Consider the following 22,886-nt stretch of genomic DNA (forward strand, 5'->3'; position numbering starts at 1 on the left):
GATATGGCACAATATTTTTGGGTATAATACCGTTACGATATTTAAACATTTTGATGATATTATCGTGTACGATACGATATGGCACACCCCTAGTCGGTAGTCTAGGTCCAAAAAGTAAAAATCCACCCCGGGGTTTTGTTAGCTAAGCTGCAGCAGAGCCAGCCAGGCAGTTGGAACAAAACCCTGGGGTGGATTTTTACTTTTAACTTAGCTATGAATTACTGGGCAAAGCATATGACACTGATGTGTTATTTGCACAATAATACAAGAATGAACTGCCATGCTGATCCTAGCGCTGTTAGCTCTTGAATGACGAGACGTGCCTGGTTGCATGCCTTCAGCTCTGCCTGAGATTGGTTACGAGCCAAGGTGGGCGGGGCCATGAATACTAATTCACGGGTTGACGTAGACATGGGTGCTTTTCATGATGGACTCATATTTCTGAATATTTTCTTTTACTAGCTACTGCAGACAATGGAGGTTGAGGAAGAGTTTCATGTGCAGCATCATAAACTCTAGAGATCTAGAGTATTTCACGTACGAGCAAAAGTGGATTTTAGCAGGTGGAAAAAAAACTAAAATAGAATCAAGGCTAATAAAAGCTAATTTCAGCTTCTGATCACAGACTTATTAAATATTGCTGTTTTTATGAAGACATACAATGGCTAAAACCTATCTCTCCACTTCTTTCACATCAATCTGACATGGTGGTAGGGGTGGGCGACATGGCCCTACAATAATATCACAATATTTCATGGTATTTTCGCGCTAACGATACTTGATATATTGGCGATATGACAAACCATGAATTAAAAAAATCTATATCAATAATACACTACTGCAACATAACGAAACACACACCTCAGATTTGTAACAGAAGTCAATGATCCAGAATGTCATGATGCTAATAATGGCAGCACGGGTGGCTTAGTGGCTAGCACGTTTGCCTCCCAGCACTGGGGTCTTGGGTTCAAGTCCCTATCTGGGTGGAGTTTCCATGTTCTCCCCGTGTCTGCGTGGGTTTCCTCCGGGGACCCCGGTTTCCTCCCACAGTCCAAAAACATGGAGATCAGGTAAAATTGGATACTCTAAATTGTCCAGAAAAAATTGATTACTCTAAATTGATCTGGTGTGTATGTGTAAGTGTGTGTATAAATGTGTGTGTATGACTGTGCCCAGATATGGATTGGCACTCTGTCCTGGGTAAATGCTGTAGTGCCCGATGCAGTCCTCCAGGTGGACGGTCGTTTCCGGTTGAGAGTACGCTGTGCGCTATTGGCTGCTGCTTCTCACCGGTGTGTGGATGTAATGTGCTTGTGTGTAAAACGTGTTAATTGTAAAGCGTCCTTGGGTTTCTAGAAAGGCGCTATATAGCTTGAAATTCATTCATTCATAATGCACTCCAAATATCTCCATATATCCAGTATTAAAATACAATAAATGATACTGGACAGATATAATCTGTCTCTAGAAGATATATACTAGGAAATGACAACAGTGTGAATTTTTCTGTTGCTAAAAATAGCTAAAAAGTAGTACCCTGATGTGATGTGAGGGGTACATATTAGGAATGGTATTGGGCCTAAGCCTCATTTAGCCTCATTTTAAAAAGCAAATTCTTACAACAATCATACTTCATGGTTTTTGCATATTCATAGAAACACACTTTCATATGAATCAGTCAGCCTTGCTTCAGGATCCAGTGAGATAGAAAAGCAATGTTGCCAAAATAAACAGCAGTGAAGACAGTTGTCTGATGGTGAACGAGGTCAGCCGGATCGCCCGTTGTTTCCTGCCGCTCAGCTCGCTACACTCCTCTGCTCTCAGATTAGTGAAGCAGGGCCATGTCCCACTTTTCTCAGAGTTTTACTCCTGAATATGCTTCTGTTTACAGTTTACACAAAGCGTACCATGTCTGAGAGCAAAGTCCAGAGTGTTTCCTGGACTAACCTGCAGGCTGGTGGTACATTATGGTCATTTTGGGGATAAAAGTTAGCTACAAAAAGATAGCAAATAATTTACAAGGCAGGTAGCTGATTTGAGCAGATTTTTCAGTTCTGTTTTCTGTTTAATAACTTTTTAACTCTAAACAAACTAAATGACTATTAAAGCAAAACAAACTCTATATTTTTTGATAGATACTGTAGATTCACATACTGACACACATCTCTCAGCATCTCAGGCTCAGTAAGGCGCTGTGGAATCTCAGATAAAGCTGTTACTGAGTGATCATGAGAGCCAAGGACTTTTCATTCATCCACTGCAGCTGATCAGCCATTGTGTTTGGATTTTGTTTAGTTTATATTACTACAGTATCTATGTCACACAAGGGAGAACACCCCTAACATTCCTGTACATATTTAATTTTATCTTTACATGGGACAACACTAAAGATATGACACTTTGCTACAATGTAAAGTAGTCAGTGCACAGCTAAATTTGCTGTGTCCTAAAAATTAAAACAAAAAATCCCACAGCCATTAATTACTATAGGCAAAAAAGTACGTACACAAAGTAAAAATGGCCAAATTTTGCCCAATTAGAAGTTTTCCCTCTGTGTTCCAAGATGTTACTGTGTGAATAGCACAGGTCAGTAATGTCACTAACTACATTACAGGTCAGTAATGTAACTAATTACATTTACTTACATTACTGTATTGAGTAGTTTTTATGAGTAATTAGTAATTTTTAAAGTAGTTTTTAAAGTAGGTAATTGTAGTAGGTAAAATTACTAAGTAATTTACTTCGTTACATTGGAAAATTCCCCATTACTGAGTAAAAAATGAAATGCTGGGAAAAAAAAAACGAATTGTCTGAATAAAAAAAAAAAGATTTTTGTTCTCCATGGCAGCGCAGCTGAACTTTTCCCAGCAATGTTTATTACGGTTAGTGGGAGAGACACTGTGTAAATCAGCTGTGTGGGGTCTGTGGGGGTCTGTGTGTACAGCTCGGTGGAACCGGTGTTCTGTCGTGTTATGCTACCCAATGATATGTGCTTCTTTACGGCACTACACATGCACCGACCAACATTTTTTTTTGTATGTTTTAATTTTTTTCATAATAATTCCTTACGTTTTTATTAGTAACATCTGCTTGAATGTTAAAAAAACATGTAAATAGCAGTTAAAGCATAGCAATGGCAAGTTAAAAAATAGTAATGAACTGTAAAACTATAAAAAATACGGTTTATAGTCACCTATATGACCATAACTTTTTAACTTTTTAACAGTAAAGAAAAAAATGGATCATAGAAACCTATGTCACTTGTTCTTTAAAATGTTTTATGTAGTGGTCTGAACAAATACTGCCTGAAAGGTCCAAATTATTTAATTTAATATTTATTTAATTTATGATTTTTTGTGCTTTTTTACATAAAATAAATAAAATTAACGATGGAACTTTTACTCAAAGTACTTTTTTACTTTTACTCGAGTAGTTTTTAGATGGGTTCTTTTACTTTTACTTTAGTAGAATTTTAGCAAAGTAAAGGTACTTTTACTTAATTACAATTTTTCAGTACTTTTTCCACCTCTGCTATTTTCATACATATGGTGCATTATGCGACACTAGTAAGGAACAGGGGTGTCTCCATGTGTTTCCTTTTAATTGAGCAGGTCTTGCCGACCTGTAACACTCAACTGAGTTTAAGAATCACAGCCAGGTATATATTTACATTACATATACTGTTATGTTATTAAATAGTGATGATAATAATAATAATATTTTTTATGTAAATCTCTGTGTTGATTATTCATGTAAAGGAGATGTGTTCTTTATATAATTACAACCTTAGTTCCTTGAAATTCTCTTTTATATCTGAACAATTCATGGCATTTCACTTAGTGGCCATGGAATGTAACACCAGTAGTACTGGCAGTGTACTGGCACAAGAATCTACATGACATTCTTTGTGTAAATGCCTTAAAGGAATAGTCTGACAAAAAAATCACGTTTTATCACGTACCTGAGATTAATTTGTTCATCCACGACATGATTTATATCTGATATCAGTACAGTTCTACACAGCTGGATGAAGTACTGATGATAGTGTCAATCCAGTTCCCATGTCTGTACATGCTCTCCTTAAAGACAGTTCAAATATAATGCTTAAAAGTTTGTAAAGCCCAAGACAAAAATGAGACATATGGTTTATTTATTGTTTTGTCTTAAATGTGTATGTTTTTAAAGGCATATTTGTATTTATTTAGAATGAACGGGAATTTTGATAACACTTTTTAAAAAAGGGTAAATTAATTGACATTAATTAATCATTAAAGTATTTTAACTAATGTCTTAATTCATTATTATTTAGAACATTCTTAAGCATTAAAATTGTTGAATATTGTTAAAAATTGTTCAATATTGTTTTAACTACTGTCAATAAATTAATCGAGACATTAGTTGAGCATTACTTTTCCATTTATTGTAAATGTTACTGAAATCTTTTGATAATCTTTTAGACCTTTTTTTAAGAGAAGAAAAAATAATAGAGTAGTGTTTCTGTATTTCTGTTCTCAGGTTTATAAAAAGCTCAGTAATTATTCATCTGTTTACATCCCTCCGCCTCGCTGCTGGTGATCCTCTTCCTCTTCCTCTTCCTGTTTCAGTGAACTGGTTCTTCTCATAATGTGTCCAAAATAAGAGAGCCTCGGTTTCATGATCTGGGCTGTAAGATGATGTAAGATGATGATTTATTTGATTAGGAATTTAAGATTAAGGATACAGCTAAACCTTTATTCAAATAAAACATGCAGTCATCTATTTGTTAGATGTACATATTTGAAGGTGATTAAAATAGCTGAAATAAAAAAGCAAATGAGGAATAATGATACTGAATAATTCAGGAACTCCTTTCAGTATTATCTTAAATCAGGAGACTTCTGCTTCTGTTTTTCATTCTGATCTCACTGTTGTTTGTTGCTGGTCAGTATGAGTGTGTTTGATTGTATTTTAATAAATGTTCTTATTATACTGATAAAAGGCCTCTTAGGGTGTTTTCACACCTGCCTCATTTGGTCCGGACTTTCGGACTTTTCAGTTTGGTCCGAACCAAAGTAGCAGGTGTGAAAGGGGCCATGAACAACGGACCATGGTTCAGAAGATCCGGACCAAGAGAGGTGGTCTTGGTCCGGATCTTCTGAACCATGGTCCGGTTCGCCTACAGTGTGAAAGCGCTTTTCTGGATGGTTCAAACTTTTGGACCAATCACAGGAAGCTGAGCAGCAGATAAAGAAAAATAACCGCTTTTTCCTCCTTATCTGTCGGTGGCGATACAGTTGCTTCAGGACGAGCATGTTCAGTTGGCGAATTTGAACTAACCTAGAGAATTTGATCTAACCTGTGCCTGAAGTTGCTGCTGCTGCTGGTATAAAAACCACAATAGCAGCAGCACTACTATGTAGACGAAATGCATCTGTTCATTCATTTTATCCTTATCCTGGAAAGTTTTTCCACCGAATGAACCACCCGCTGAATCATCAACACGCCAAATTCAGACGCATGTCCTTCTAAAACCAATCAGCGTCAGGTTAAAGGAAACGCATCGATACGTAAGTGATGATGAAAGGATGTAGGAGTATCACACAAAGGTCTTTGGTGCGCTCCCTAAACTGCAGTGTGAAAACAAAACAAACGGACCAAATATATACAATGTAGCAACACATGAACCTCGGTTCGGACCACGGTCCGGACTTTCAGGTGTGAAAGCACGCTTAAAGGAGAACTCAAGTGTGAAATGTACTTTTGTTGTAGTAAAACATGATAAAAAGTACTTTTCTTTGATGAATAGGACACCTGTGTTCTCACACAGCGTTCCGAGATCCAGAAATTTTAACAGTTTGTCCAAAACCCTTTAGACTGCGTGACACGTGGCATAATTCCCCAGATAAATCATTTTTTTCCACCACTATCAAGCTCAAAGTAATTATCTATATTACATATAGTTTGTGTTGATGTAGAATAATGTTTTTTTAGTGTGTTATTTTTTTTTTTTCTTTTTATTGTTGATATAAAATTGAGCTTAGCTGCCAACTGGCATGCGCTATGGGTTTGTGCACTGCTACATGTTCATGGGGATGCACAGACATTGGGAATGCACCTGTGTTGCCAAGATAGCAATGAACGTCCGACTGTTGGCATCTGTTTAGGTTGTTTTTTTAGTCAGTGGTGCACCTAGAACATGCTTTTTTAATGCTAATTGCTATCTTACACTTGCCAACAGTCTATTTTCCCGCTTCTGCCTGCAGCCTTTAAATAGCAACAGTGCTTGTGAATATATCTTCCCAAATACAGTAGCCGTGGTGGTCTGAAAATGACGTGTGTTCAGGTAAATTGCTGGAAAATTGCTATGTTGGCAACTAAAAAGCACAGGTGCACACAGCAATCTGCCAAAGTCAGAGCTCACCTGGCTCTTAAAGGGAATGGCAAGTGACATGCCGCACACATAATTAATTAAGATAATTAGTATATGCATTTTGTGTGTTTTTTCAGCTGCACAAGGTGTACTTTTCCTGTTGTTATGATAGCAAAGACTCACAGACATACCCTAAATCAAGCTGCACAGTGCATAGCTGACAGCTCATCTATAGATCACTAAAATAGGATCCTTGGTCTGATAGATTTTCCTGTATTAAAACTTTTTAGTTCAGGTTAAAAAACATATCGAGCTAATTTTACTCTACTGAAGTCCACAGAGACTTTAAATAGGCATTTCCAGACTGAAGTGAACTAGACATATCTGTAGATCTGTGTTTTTTCTGGTTATATATCTTCCCTGTCTTCATAAGTGCACTAAATAGGACAGATCTGGAGCTCGTCCACCTTCTACTTCTTTCTTCTCAGCATCACATCAGCCAGCAGGTAAATGTAAACATTCGCATCAGGATTTGAGTGCTGGTGCCGGTGTGAGTCAGGCACCCTCACATTACATTACTGTGAGATGAGTCGAGTGGGAGAAAGCAGTTTTTTAACCAGTACACCGGCAAAAACTACACAAAATATGTGTAAATTGAGACGTAAATGCTTAAATTAAACCAAAAAAAAAATTTGAGCTATTTTTTATTAGCAAGACTTATTGGTACCAAGGATTTTTCCTTTGTAAATGGTTTATAAACAGTTCATAAAGGAGTTTATTAATGGTTAGAAAATAAATGAAGAGTTTGATTCCAAAACGTGATAAACGCCGTTTTAAAAAAAAATGAGTTAGAGCCAGAATCAGAATGTTATGTGACCACTCTTGAAAAGCCAATATTCAAGTTTCATATTTTCAAATACACACTATACTACACTACACCACACTACACTACAGCACATGAATGTAACGTGATTTTGGGGATTTTATAGTCTTAATGTCTTGTTCGTTAATGAAATTTTACACTTTTTCGAAAAGAAATGTTTTGAAATTTGTGTTTTTAGGCCCAGTGGTCAAACTATTATATTCAGATGTACAATTTACTGTTATTTATTATTGTATTTTGCACATTTTCAGTAAAAAAAAAAATTCTATTGATGCCAAAGGACATATAAGACATTTTGAAAAAAAAACATGGCATGGATTTATTGCGTTTTGCGAAAAAACCGAATTATTTTTAAAAATAAATCTTTAAATATTAAAATCTTGATTAGATTTTTTTGTGTTATTTTAACCTTAGTATGGTATTTGAAAGTTTGAATCAGAAAACGGTGGTTTTCAGCCTACCACTTTCTTGCTAAAGAAAACACTTTTTTACTGAAATTGATAAAAATGGATTTATACTCTTCAAATATTAATAAGCACCTGCAACACATAAATAAAAAGAACAACAGTGAAAATAACGTATCTAGTAACATATCTAATAAAAACGTAGAGAAAGTCAGTTTATTCATATACATATTAATATGTTATTATAGTTAAAGCAGCACTAGGTAGGATTTCTTAGATTTTTGATCTTTTTAAAAAAGTACAATTACAGCTTGAAACTCACTGCAGCGCTGCATTGAGGTGTAATAGGAGGAATAGAGGTGCTCTCGTGTCTGTGCCGGAGCTCCTCTGAGCTCAAACCAGACTCTGTAAGTTTTCCGAGGCGGCCGCGGCCAACGCTCGTGAGAACTGCGACCTGCTTTCCGACCTTTAGTTCTAACAGTTCTACAAGGACTACAGGTTAATTCTTTACAAACTAACTTACAGACACTCTGGCAGAAGCTGGAAAGAGACCGAATATATCTGTGAAAGCCAGAAAACAACAAGGAGAAACTAATCTGCCTGAAACATTTATTACACGAGCACAAAATCACAATCCTACCTAGTGGAGCTTTAAATGAATGAAGTCAACAGAAATGTTACTGATGACTGGTAAAAAAAATACAAAGTAAGATAAGCATCTATTAAGATCTGAGGTTTAACAGTATAAACAAATTTGCAATCACCATTTGTTACATGGCAGACCACTGTTGCTCTTTCTATGTATGTGTTGTAACTGCTTATTAATGGTTTATAACCAAATTAATATCCATTAATACCATTTTGAGACTTTGTAATTATATTAATAAATCAGTACCACTTTAAAATAAGGATACTTTATTAAGGGTTTATAAATAGTTTACAAAACAAATCCTTTGTAAACTATTTTTAAACCTCTAATAAAGGGTTTATAAATATTATTTTTCTGTGTTAAGACTATAAAATCTAGTAAAAAAAAATATATTTTTTGCTTAGATAAGAAGAACTTGATTGCTGATTTTTCATGCTTATGTTGAGGTCAAATGTCTTAAAAAAGGGAAAATAGAAAATTAAGTAAGACTAAATGAGATCATTATTCCTAAAATGAATAAAACAATCTTACACTTACACAATGCTTAGTAAGACAAAAAATCTTATCATAGAAAAAATAAATCAATTTATAGCCTTAAAATTAGATGATTTCACTTGCTAAGATTTTACAGTTTATGTCTAATATCTGTAAGAAATGCTGGATAATTCCCTAAAATACATAAAACATTTTAACAAAGCTCACAAAGCCTAATCTTTTTAATTAAAAGTTTTAAATAACAGTTATTTAATTTATAACAATAAAAAAACAATACTGTTAACAAAACGTTTTATGTATAGTGTTTATTATATATTAGAAACAATACAGCTAAGTCTAGTTTTAAATATTTTATATAGTGTTTGATGTATCATGGAAACAAGACATTGATAAATAAAGCATTTACAAGTCAAGTCAAGTCAAGAGGCTTTTATTGTCATTACATCTGAGTACAGGTACACAGTGTGATGAAATTACGTTCCTCCGGAACCATGGTGCAACATAGAACAACAAACAATAGACAACATAAAGTGCAGGAGTGACGACAGTGCAACATAAAATTATAAAATTATAACACTAAATAACAATAAATACAATAAATACAAAAGACGAGACAATTTAAAGACAGGACAGTGCAGTACCGATACGGTATAATAAGTGTATAGTGGGGATAAGGTGCAGAGATGTGTGACATACTGTAACATATAGAACATATATAATCACAGCAGTTACTGAGGTAGAGTTTATAGTTTTTAAGAGTGCAGCAAATAAAGTCATGTCAGCCTCTGTGTGCTGACTGGGTGTGTGTGTGGGTGAAGTTCAGTTCTTGTGAGTGTAAAGGGGGGGGGGGGGGTGTACAGTTTAGTTTTGTGTGAGTGTGTTGGGTGAGTGGTGGGTGGGGTGGGGGTTCAGTTCTGTCTCTGTGCGTTGAGAAGTCTGACTGCCTGGTGGATGAAGCTGTTGCAGAGTCTAGTAGTGGAGAGCTTGGCTCTAGCTGTTCGGAGGCCAGTCCTGTCCCCTGACTTAAAGGCCTTGTCTCGGGATCTCAGCAGCACACGCACCTCTGCAGTCATCCACGGCTTCTGGTTGGGGCGGGTTGTGATGGTTTTGGAGACAGTAACATCCTCAATGCACTTGCTGATGTAGCCAGTCACTGAGTCTGTGTACTCCTCCAGGTTGATGGAGTCATCAGAGGTAGCAGCTTCTCTGAACATGTCCCAGTCAGTGTGCTCAAAACAGTCCTGAAGAGCAGAGATGGCTCCTGGAGGCCAGGTTGTAACTTGCTTCTTCTCTGATTTGGCACGTCTGATGAGCTGTCTGTATGCTGGGATGAGCATGACAGTGATATGATCAGAGTAGCCGTAGTGGGGGCGGGGCTCTGCTCTGTACGAACCGGGAATGTTAGTATACACACAATCGAGCAGGTTAACTCCACGGGTTGGAAAATCCACATGTTGGTGAAAGCTGGGCAGCAGAGCCTTCAGATTACTGTGATTGAAATCACCAGCAACAATAAACAGTCCGTCGGGGTGTGAGTTCTGGAGTTTGGAGATAACAGTGTACAGTTCTTGCAGAGCGTTAGCATAAGCACCGTTAGCATTAGCATTAGCACTGGGTGCTACATACACTGCTATTATGTACACGCTGCTAAGCTCTCTGGGCAGGTAGAATGGCCTTGCTCTGACTACAGCAAACTCCACCAGCGGCGAGCAGTAGCTGGAGATCAGCGCAGCGTTCTTACACCATGCTGTGTTGATGTAAACACACACCCCACCTCCACGTACTTTGCCCGAGAGGCCGGCGTCGCGGTCCGCGCGGTAGCATAGCATGCCGCTCACCTCAATCGCGGAGTCCGGGATGGAGTTCGTTAACCACGTCTCCGTGAAAACGAACACACAGCAGTCTCTGAACTCGCGCTGGGATGTCCGCTGGAGCCGGAGATAGTCAATCTTGTTCGGCAGGGAGCAAACGTTGGAGAGAAGGAGAGATGGAACCGCTGGCCGGCTGGAGTTAGCCATTAGCTTAGCGCGGACACCGGCTCTCTTACCGCGCTTTCGGCTCCTCGCGCAACGCTTGCGGAGAGACCACTTCCGGATAGCAGGCTCAGGAAACGGCGCGGATCTTAGCAGGCCTAGCGCGCGTAGCTCCGCTCGTAGACCGTCTGTAAGTACAGATTTTTGTTGATTTTGCAGGTCTAGCAGGGTCTGTCGGTCGTAAGTTGTTCCCATAGCGAACTTTTGCATGATTGCGAGTTCAGATCGGATTATTTACACAGAAAAACAAACAAAAGCACCGTGTTTTGCTTCCAGAGTAGCCGCTGCGACTGCTCGCGCCGCCGACAGGAAGTACTTAAATTATTAAGTACTTAAATTATGATTTATTGACAATAATTTAAATTTGAATACAGTAATATTAAACTAAATCTTTTTTTTTTTAAATACAAGGTATATTATTTCTGGTTATTAATTTTATTATAGCACTTTACCATAAACGTTAATAAAAGTTTGTAGTGGAGGTTTGGTGGGGGGAAATTGTGGTGAGCAGCTTCAACACATTATGGGCTACAAGCACAAATCCCATGGTTACATAGCCAACCACAGCTTGGTGAACCAGCTGAACCAGTTCTATGGCCAGGTTGGAAGACAATGAAGTTGTAAGCGAGTTGTGGGACTCACCACTACTTTACAGCACCTCACTTCTGCTCAGCTTCACACTTCCCTTTCTTTTCCATTCATGACTACAATAAAAAACTGCAGAGTTTTCAAGAAATAAAACATCAAAAAAGCAACTGACACTCTCTGGAACTGTGCATATCTGCTTCATTATCCTCCATTATCCTCCAGGACTGAACAACTGCAGATTCTTAAAGATTTCCTAATTCAGAAGACCTGCAATAAGTGATTTATACTATAATCAGTATCTGTTTATCAGTGTTATCTGTCTGTTTATCAGTGTGTTCAGTAAAAGCTTGCTGATATTTCTCCCAGAAACGATAGGAGAAACGATAGGATTTCAGCTCTTGCACATGAATGTTCATACATGCAGACATATTGCCTCTGATTGGCTATTGGACAACACTTAGAAATGTTTTAAAATAAAGACATTTTTACACTAATAACAGTCTTTGTAATGTCATATGTTACTTTACAACATGTGTAATAATGTCCTGCTAAGTGCAGTTCAGCCACTGACCTAGTTTTAGGGTCTCTTTTAAAGCACAAAATCCACTGAAGATCCTATTTAAACCTAGTTACTTACAAAGAGGTAGGTAGCCCAGGTCCAGAAAGTAAAAATCCATCCTGGATATAAAAGTATAGTGTTTAGTGTTTAGTATTGCGATGATGGTGAGAGGAAGAGGCACTTAAGTTAAGCGACTACAGCTGCACTGGGTCGTTACTATATTTCTTTAAGTTTGTTTTGGGTGTTGATGAAAGGCATTTTTTCTAATAAAAGTTTGTTTTGAGTTAATTAACTCCCTTTGTCTGTGTCTCTCTCTGTGCTTCCTATCCCCAGGGGTGCAGTCACAATATATGTGCATTTTGTAAGTAAAATCTAAATGGACGATATCACTATTATTAAAATGATTTAGTTCATGTACATTTATTGAACGATAAATCGATAATGTAATTATTGTGACAGGCCTAGGCACCAGTGGTCCTGTCTGCTTGCGTTCTGTCGAACACATATTTTGTACCAGGGAACGCAAAACATTTGCGAGGGAATGCAGACCTCGTAGCGAGCAGATTACTGTGGAACTGATTACTGATTCCAAATGGATCGTGTGTTAGCGTTTTTAACATTGACAGCCCGAATAGGTAGTGGTTGACACATGTTAGTTTACTATTGGCACTCAAACAGTGAAAAGAAGATACACTGATGGCCTGTAGAGGTTATTGATGCAATTAAACATTCAACCTGTGCAATACAGACTCTTTGAGTTAAAGTTTTTTTTTCCCATCGTTCCCATCATCTACTGGTGCAATCTATCTGTATACATGTTAGTCAGCCTTCCCCCTGACTTGCTATCAGTGTTTTGTCTACCATCTCTTGTTTGTGCTTCTGTTTTCTGTGTTTTGGTTAACCGTCTGACCTTAGTGTTGTGTAGGTCTTTTCACATCGCCTTCAGTATGTAGCTTAATGCTGACTAGTTGTGGTTGCATTGTGCTGCTCCTAAAGCTGAGGGCCACCTGCTGATAATAGACAGGGATTTTTAAATCTTTTAAATTTTTAAATCTGTGACCAGTGTTTTGGTGTGTGGTGTAGCTACAGCATCTGTACACATGTAAAGTGTTTGACAATGAAACTGAAACACCTGTCATTTTAGTGTGGGAGGTTTCATGGCTAAATTGGAGCAGCCTGGTGGCCAATCTTTATTAATTGCACATTATTGCACCAGTAAGAGCAGAGTGTGAAGGTTCAATTAGCAGGGTAAGAGCACAGTTTTGCTCAAAAGAGGACAAATTGTTGGTGCACGACCAACCACATCCAACAGGATTAACTGTGGACGCTGTAAGAGGAAGCTGTCTGAAAGGGATGTTCGGGTGCTAACCCGGATTGTATCCAAAAAACATAAAACCACGGCTGATCAAATCACGGCAGAATTCAATGTGCACCTCCACTCTCCTGTTTCCACCAGAACTGTCCGTAGGGACAATAAATTATTGTGGTCTAAAACCAGGTGTTTCAGTTTCATTGTCCAACCTCAGTATCTGTCTCAGCATCAGAAAAAAGATTCCTCTTATTATTTCTACATGAGTGTAGTGAAGGGCTATACAGCTCATCAGGACTAACAAAAGGGTTAAAAAGGCCTTAAGAACAATTGCCCTCTGCCTCAACAACAACCACACCCTCCACAAAAGGAAAAGTGAGTTACAAACACTGCCACGCACCACCTGCCCATCAACAAAGCACGGCTCAAAAACAAATTGGAGACTAGTGTGGAGTCAAATGCATTTTTGCATGAAACTGTGAGTGTTCATCTTTCTCTCTCGCTCTCACATGCCCTGCAAGTCCCACTCACACATAAACATCATGAGTAGAGACCAATCTCAGTGCGGTATTGTCACTCTTTTACCATGGGCCATATCTTACATCCTGTGCAAGGCGCATGTCCTCTGCTGGTGTTGATCCACTGTGTTTTATTATCAAGTCTAAAGTCAGTGCAGTTTTGTTTTCCCACAAAATCTTACAGCACTTCATGCTTCCCTCTGCTACTGACAACTTTTATAGAGATGCGGATTTCATTTTCCAGCAGGACTTGGTGCATTGCCCACACTGCCAAAACTACCAATTGGTCTTATATAATAATAATTTTCTGAGACACTGATTTTGTGGGTTTTCATTGGCTGTAACTCATAATCAATCCTCAACAATAAAATAAATGAACGCAATTAAATAGATCACACTGTATCTATGTAATACAGCTCTGGATTAAAAATTAAGAGGCCGCTTCAGTTTCTGAATCAGTTTCTCTGATTTCTATATTTCTCTATTTATAGGTTTATGTTTGAGTAAAATAAACGTTGTTTTTAATTCTATAAACTATGGACAAAATCACTCCCAAATTCCAAATAAAAATATAATTTTAGTCATTTATGTGCAGAAAATGAGAAATGGCTGAAATAACAAAAAAGATGCAGAGCTTTCAGACCTCAAACAATGCAAAAAAAACAAGCTCAAATTCATAAAGTTTTAAGTGTTCAAAAATCAATATTTGTTGGAATAGCACTATTTGTTAATCATAATATTCATGCGTCCTGGAATTTTCTCCTCCACCAGTCTTACACACTGCTTTTGGATAACTTTATGCTGCTTTACTCCTGGTGCAAAAATTCAAGCAGTTTAGTTTGGTTTGAAGATGCTTGTGATCATCCATCTTCCTCTTGATTATATTCCAGAATTTTCAATTTGATCAAAAGAAACTCATAATTTTTAAGTTGTCTCTTATTTTTTTTCCAGAGCTGTAAATGATTTTCACATTTTTAACTGAATTTTCAAAATAAAGTAACTTTTCAATGACATTCTATTTTTTTGATATGCACCTTTATATAATGCCCTGGAGAAGTGTATAATGTGTGAATAAAACTGTGTTTTGATGTATCTTTTATCATACAAGGTAATATCATTTAATACAGGACTAGCAGTGTTGAAAAGATAAAGCCAGTATTGCGAAGTATTGCCAACTGTCTCTGTTGCATAAAGAGCATTGTTTATTAGCGTTTTGCCTTGTCCATAATTTGACGCTGTTTTTGTCTCTTGGTTTTGGGGTGTTCATTAGTTTTGTTAGCTTGGTCTTGTTGTATTACTGGATTTTGCCTCGGGCTTGCCTTTTGACGTCTTGTTTGGATTTGCCTGTGCCTGTTTTTTACGCTGCCACTGTAGTACTCTGGTTATTGTCTGGCCAGAATACTTGGATCAAATAAGCCTAAAGCATTGTATTACATCCATGAACGCCTGGTTTGTCTCACTACACAGTATTAAGATTTATTGCATTATTCTAACATATTAATAAATCAGTGTAGGTCTATGTGAGATATGTTGTTCTACTGTACAGTGTTCGTACCTTAATTTACCTTAGTTTTTACAGGAAATGGGTTTCCTCACAGTGTTTATATTATAAATATTTCCCCCGCTTACCAAGCTGTGTTTGGTCTTTATCAGTGAGTCAGGTTGGGTTTTACAAGTCTGCAAGTCCAAACTCCTACACACTGCTCAGCCCATAGCTCTCACACCTGGCGAAAGATTGAACGCCTCTAGGGCACGAAAAAACAACTACTCTCTAATGACATCATTCAGGCTTAACCAGAGAGCGGGCAGAATTCTACAGGCTGGGGGCAAATACTTTGTGGTTAGTACAGCAAATGGAGAAAGTGAGTGGATCTAGAAATAAATGAGAAGAAAGGAACACCAGTTCACACTTACAGAACATTTAAAACAGCTGGAAACTAGCGTGTTTAAACATTTATCATTTATCATCATTATTAGTTTCATAGGTTTCATTTTTGACTGGATATACAGTACCAGTCAAAAGTTTGGACACATCTCTTCTCATTTAATGTGTCTCTTTCTTTTTATAATTTTTACATTGTAAATTTAATATTAAAGACTGCAAAAAATATACAAAGGAACACAAGCAGAATTATTATGTGAACAAAACGTGTTAAATAAATCAGAATATGATTTATACTGTAGATTCTTTTAAGTAGCACATTTATCTTTGAGGACAGATCTGCACACTCTTGGTGTGATTTTAATCTCAGTGTCTTCATGAGGGAGAGTCACCTGGAATAGTTTTCTCAGCGTCTTGAAGGAAGGAGTTTCTGGAGGTGCTGAACACTAGTTGCTGCTTTTCCTTCACGCTAATGAAATCACCTCAAATCACCATCTCAGTTCATCAGGTTTAGATCAGGGGATTAATGTGGAAGACAAACACTTTTTTATAACATAATTTAATATGTGTCCATTTATTGTTTTCACGTCTTTAATATTAATCTACAATTGAGAAAATATGTTGAATAAATACATTAAATAAAGTAAAACACTGAATAAGAGGTTGTGTCCAAAATTTAGACTATATTGGACAAAAATCTTTGATGAGAAATCAGGTCAGATCATGTTAATGAAATGAAGCATACTAAAAACTATTTTTAGATGTTTTTATTTTATGTGAACTTTTGATCAAAATATTTTAAAATATTTCTACTAATATATTCTTTTTTATTTTTGAGCATGTTAAGCAGGGCTGGTATATATATATATATATATATATATTGTGGTAGGCCCCTGGGGTTAGGGGCGTGACCACTGTGACCCGGAAGGAGGAAGCTCACAGAGATACACAAGACACGGGGAGTAAATGAACTCAAATCATACCTTTTATTTTAAATGCCCTCCACCACACCCAAAAACAACTCAAAACATAACTCAGCCCAATGGGGCTCTAGAGTCTGTAGAATTACTTAGTTTTACTTTAAAGGCTAAATACGAGTCCGTGCAGCCTCAGCCCTCAGCTCCCGAGTCAAAGTCCTCCCAAATGATGGCGGAGGCTGAGTATATATGCCTGTCTCAACTGGCCAGCTTTGGCATGGCTTTGCGCTCTGGCATGGGGCGGACCCACAACTCCCCCGCCTCCTCACGCCACAATATATATATATATATATATATATATATATATATATATATATATTACAGCAACACATTTCAGCTATTAATGCTTTACTCATGCTGGGATCGAGCTGCATGCATTTGTCAGTAATCTCTTTAATTTATCTTAATGTAACTCTACAGTAAATGGCACTGCTCTGAAATGAATGTCTATGTGTGTGTGTGTGTGTGTGTGTGTGTTCAGACTGCTGACTGGAGCTCCCAGAGAGAAAGCCCCGTCCAATCTGAAGGTGAACGAGACCGGAGCTGTGTACTCCTGCCCCATTACCTCTGACGTGGCCGACTGCACCAGAATGGATATCATCACTTCAAGTAAGCGTCTGCCTGTTCAGATGAATCAGCCAGGGCATGTCTGCCGTCCATGTTTGCATAGTTCTGCAGAGGTACAACTACAAACTGAGTAGAGTTTAAGAGTTTTATCATTACCCTACATTCCATCAATTAGTACTAGGGTTGGGCGATGTCTCCTTAATTGGCAGATGACGATGTTTACAGTGAAACATTGCGATGGACGATGATATCGTTGTTCGTATTTAAAATGAATAAAAAATAATTAATATAAAATAAAAACTCATTTAAAGCACAATCAAAGGCTTTCTACTAGTGTGCAGAATAATATCAGTTTCAGTTAGTTTCAGTTTCAAATCATTGAAACAGCTCCCCAAAACCTCAACCTATCCTTTATATTTGAGAATATTTGATTAAATTTACAGGTCCTCACTCATCTTAATTTATTTAACTAAACTGAGTTGTTATATTATTTCTAGCCTCGCGCTGAATTCAGCTCCGCACTGTGAAAGAGAGAGAGAGAGAGAGAGAGAGAGAGTGCAGCGCAGGGCAGCGTGGCGCATTTTGCCTGATTTCTCTTGATTAAATATCAATAAATATGTGAATTTAATACCATGTAATACCATATATTTTACTTCACTTGACCTTATTTATTAAAAAGGTTTTTTTTTTATCGCAATCCTTATAACTGTTTGATCCAGCTGTTAAACTGTTTAATACCATAATACCATTTTAATGTTTTTCATTTCTATGTTTTGAAATTCGTTAGATTGTATTTTTGTCAACATTTTGGGTTTATTTTCATTTGTTATTTTTCTAATAATAATAGAAATTACATAATTTGTTTTCTTGTAAATTTTTTAAGGAGCGAGTAACAAAAAAGTGAAAAAACTTTTACTGGTAACTAGTTACTTTTATAGTGGAAACTCCGTTAGTAACTCAGTTACTTTTTGGAGAAGTCACTAGTAAATATAACTGATTACTTTTTCAAAGTAAGGGGCCCAGCACTGGTTGACAATGAGCAAGTTTCCCGACACAAGGAGCAGGCTTATTCTATTTGCGTGACTAACATGAAATGTTTAAAATGAATACAGAAATGTAGAAAAAAACGAAGACAAGCTGTAACCTAGATAAAATAATTATATTATATCCTAGTAATAATTGAATAATAATTGAATAATAATAAATAATATAATTATATGCCAATTAGGCATATTTGTAGCAGTAGGGTATTTTAATTTTCGTCCCTGACTCTAATTCATTTCAGTTATATACCTGATTTGATCATTTTCTGTACAATCCCTGCTAAAGTTTTAGGTGAAGGAGACCTAAAGAAGGTCAGTGCATGTTTCTGGAAAAACAAAAAAGTGGGATTAAATGACGATGGACGATGATATCGTCCATCCGCACAACCCTAATTAGTACTGTGTAAACTAGTGGATTTCAGTATGGCCCAAAATAATATCACAATATTTCAGTATAACTTTGTTATTACGACATCCTTGGGTGATATGAAAAACACAGAAGAATACACTATTACAATATACTACTGTAAAGTTTTAAACATTTAGTAGAAACCTACATTTAGTAGAAGAATCTATAACTTTTGTCTATTTTGTAAGCAACAGCAACTTCACAAGAGTATGATTTTGTATAAAATACTAATAATGTAACAAAATAAATGATGTAGCACAAAAACAATGTAACACACAGCACATTGCTAAAGAACACAATATTTAGTGTATGCACATAAACTGCAAACATGGAAAATTACACCAAAAATAGCCTTAAATCTTCACTGTATATATCAAAACAAAAATAGACTGCTATTTAGGACAGAGTAGTGTTATTCACACTTTATGGATTTTTTGGGAGCAATTTAAAATAAGACTACCTTTATAAAGTGTTTATAAATGGTTTACAATAAGTTTATTAATGGTTACTAATTAGGTTGTAAATGCCTTAAAAATCATTAATAATCAGTTATAACACATACATAGAAAGGGCAACAGTATAGATGGCTGTGGGTTCACTATTTTACAAACAACAGGTCATTGTTGCCCTTTCTACGTTATAACTGATTATTAATGATTTTTAAGGCATTTACAACCTAATTAGTAACCATTAATAAACTAATTGTAAACCATTAATAAACCCTTTATAAAGGTAGTCTTATTTTAAAGTGGTACAGATTTTTTTTATGTTTAACACTTTTTTGAGTACTAAATAATTCCATATGTTTTTCATAGTTTGGATGACTTTAGTATTAATCTACAATACATTATATTATAAGATGAAGAAAAAACACTAAAATGTGTGTCCAAACTATTGTCTAGTACTGGATATATTTAATAATGATCCTTAGACATTTGAATTTGTTTTGGTACACACTAAGAAAAGTAAGTACCAATTTGTACCTAAAAGAGTCGCTGGGGCTGTACCTTATATTGAGGTACAAAAAAGTACCTTTCAGTGAAAGTCCTTTTTTGTACCCATGTATTTTGTGCCAGTATAGATTATAAAGAATACAAACATTATCATCAACTGAATATGTGCCAAAAACTTCATGATCCAAAATTGTCTGGCTTTCAAATAAAAAAAATTGCAAGTAAAATATATATTGTTTATTAGTACAGTGGTACAGTATACTGAATGTACCTTTTGTCTGGTTAAATGGTACAAATCTATACTTATTGCTGAAAGTACTTCAGAGGGAACAAATCTGACCCTGTAAAGACCAATATTGTACCTTTGAGGGTACAATTATGAAGAGTGTACCCTTGAGTACAAAAAAGTACTCATATCGTACCTCTGTTTTTTAGAGTGTATTTTACTGACGTAGCAAACTTCACTGAATTATGTTGTTTGAGATTGTTTGAGGTCAAATATATGGACAGTTATTAGAACCAAACTGAAAAGCAATCAGTACAGTAGAAAAATATATGAAATGTAATACATACAATGCATTGCTTCTCCTTAATACCGTACAGAACATGTGTCAAAATGAAGCACAAAACCACTATTATGTTCAGACAGACTCAGACAGGCACATTCATGCATTGTAAGATCCTTCTTTTTATGAAACTTTACCTTAGAGAGTTTTCAAAAAGCTACAGTTTCAGTGATCAAAAATGGCATTTTTTTGTGGACAGTACACAAAACACAGGCAAAACCCTCAATTTCTACAAATATGTGAACACGTGTGCACAGGGCCTTGAAAAAACCTAAATTCCCAAAATCCCCTCCTCTTATTTTCAAACGTCTGAAAATACTTCAACAAGCTCCAACACAGCTGCAGCCAAACCTCACCTGTCTGAGTGTCTCACCACAGCTTATTATGTTCAAAAGACTAGTCCCCTCCCCCACAGGTGAGCAGTGATTGGCTTGTGTCACAGACACAGACTGGCACAGATTTGGTTTCTGCAGATGGTTTGGAAAATTAACAAGTTTACATTGTACATTTTTGTTTCCTTTTATTAAATTTAGGGTTAATCAAGGGCACATTATGGGTCCAATTTAGTTTCAGCTCACAGGGCTCTATTTTACACTCAGCACAAGATGCGTTGTGATGCTCATCACTATCTTACATCCCTATTGTCACATCTTGTGCCTGTGTTGTTTAAATAGCAACAGTGCTTGTGAATATATCTACTTCGATAGGCGTGGTGATCTCGAAATGAGGTGTATTCGGGTACATTTCTGGCATATTGCTATCTTGGCAACGAAAAACACAGGTGCACCACTGGCTGGAAACAACCATGACACCAGTACACAAACCCAGAATAGAATAGAATAGAGTAAAATAGAAAAGAATAGAATAGAATAATCTACAATTACAACAGAATAAACTATATATATTTTATAAACTATAAAATAAAGTTTTTATGAGTTGATTCAACTTAAAGACCTTTATTTGAATGTGTATGTGGCCAAAAATGCTCACCCAACTCAAAAAAGTTGTGTAATGTTTGTAAATGTTATATAAAACAGTTCAAAATATATAACTCTATATGAGCTAAACATATAATACCATACAAAAACAAATTCTGTAGGTATTTATAATAATGTGCAAATATATATTTTATGTTGGTATTCATATATTATGAACTGAATATGAATATCTACATATATCCAGAGGGTGTATGTATGTGATACTAGTATATTACCTTACAGGGAACACCACTGTTGACATAGAGACATATATGTTATATACAGCTCTGGAAAAAAATAAGAGACTACTTAAAATGATGAGTTTCTTTGATTTTACTAAATTGAAAACCTTTTGAATATAATCAAGAGGAAGATGGATGATCACAAGCCATCAAACCACCAAACTGAACTGCTTGATTTTTTTGCACCAGGAGTAAAGCAGCATAAAGTTATCCAAAAGCAGTGTGTAAGACTGGTGGAGGAGAACATGATACCAAAATGCATGAAACTTTGATTAAAAACCAGGGTTATTCCACCAAATATTGATTTCTGAACTCTTAAAACTTTATGAATATGAACTTGTTTTCTTTGCATTATTTGAGGTCTGAAAGCTCTGCATCTTTTCTGTTATTTCAGCCTTGTTTCACACTTGTTGTGACCTGATGATAAAACCATGAACGCACTGTATATTCGTTGTATTGACCGTTGCTGTGAATCACTGATCTGTGGTCTTTAGTCAGTGACAAATGTTGGAATCCTGAAATAACAGACATTCTCCTGCACATGCTCAGCCTGCATCCGTGTCTACTGTTTATGTAGGACTAAATAAAATATGTTGGGCAATTCTTCTGCAAACATAACACCTCTAGACGCAGTGCAGTGATTATTAGACCTCATGCAGAGCAGACGCTGAGCTTTTGTTTCTTAAATAAACAGCTGCTTGGCCTTATCTCTTCACTATGCATTCACTGTGTTGGTTTTTGGCTCATGAGCTGCTTTTAAGCTATTTACACCTGCTCTGGGTGGCCTGATAACTTTGCAGCAGGAATTTGATTTGATAAGACTAACAGGAAAAGTAAGGTCACTGCTGTTTAGGGCTGAGCGATATGACTATATATACACAGAGCAACATATTTTAGCTATTAATGTAAAAATGTATAGAGTGAAATATACTTTATAATTTTTAGGTGAGTAAAGGTGCATAAAACTGCAGTCATATAAAAAAGTTTGGGCACCCCTATTAATCAGAAGCCATTTCTGCAAGCACGCCACAAACAGAGTCGCCTGAGTTATGCAAAAGCACACCTCAGGCGACTCTGTTTGTGGCGTGCTTGCAGAAATGGCTTCTTTTGCATCACTCTCCCATACAGCTTCTCCTTCTGCAAAGTGCGCTGTATTGTTGACCGATGCACAGTGACACCATCTGCAGCAAGATGATGCTGCAGCTCTTTGGAGGTGGTCTGTGGATTGTCCTTGACTGTTCTCACCATTCTTCTTCTCTGCCTTTCTGATATTTTTCTTGGCCTGCCACTTCTGGGCTTAACAAGAACTGTCCCTGTGTTCTTCCATTTCCTTACTATGTTCCTCACAGTGGAAACTGACAGGTTAAATCTCTGAGACAACTTTTTGTATCCTTCCCCTGAACAACTATGTTGAACAATCTTTGTTTTTAGATCATTTGAGAGTTGTTTTGATGAGCCCATGATGCCACTCTTCAAAGGA

The 22,886-nt window shown here is 36.6% G+C and overlaps 1 protein-coding gene across 1 annotated transcript in view; it reads left to right on the forward strand.

Annotated features, from left to right (window-relative positions):
* itga3b (integrin, alpha 3b) overlaps window positions 1–22,886 on the forward strand; it is an 85,370-nt gene that overhangs the window by 23,877 nt on the left and 38,607 nt on the right. The window contains exon 2 of the mRNA XM_022669343.2: window positions 17,131–17,258. Coding sequence (XP_022525064.2) covers window positions 17,131–17,258 — 128 coding nt within the window. The remainder of the gene's footprint in view (window positions 1–17,130; window positions 17,259–22,886) is intronic.

The sequence above is a fragment of the Astyanax mexicanus genome, chromosome 15 (assembly GCF_023375975.1).
Source record: "Astyanax mexicanus isolate ESR-SI-001 chromosome 15, AstMex3_surface, whole genome shotgun sequence".
Classification (NCBI taxonomy): Eukaryota; Metazoa; Chordata; class Actinopteri; order Characiformes; family Acestrorhamphidae; genus Astyanax; species Astyanax mexicanus.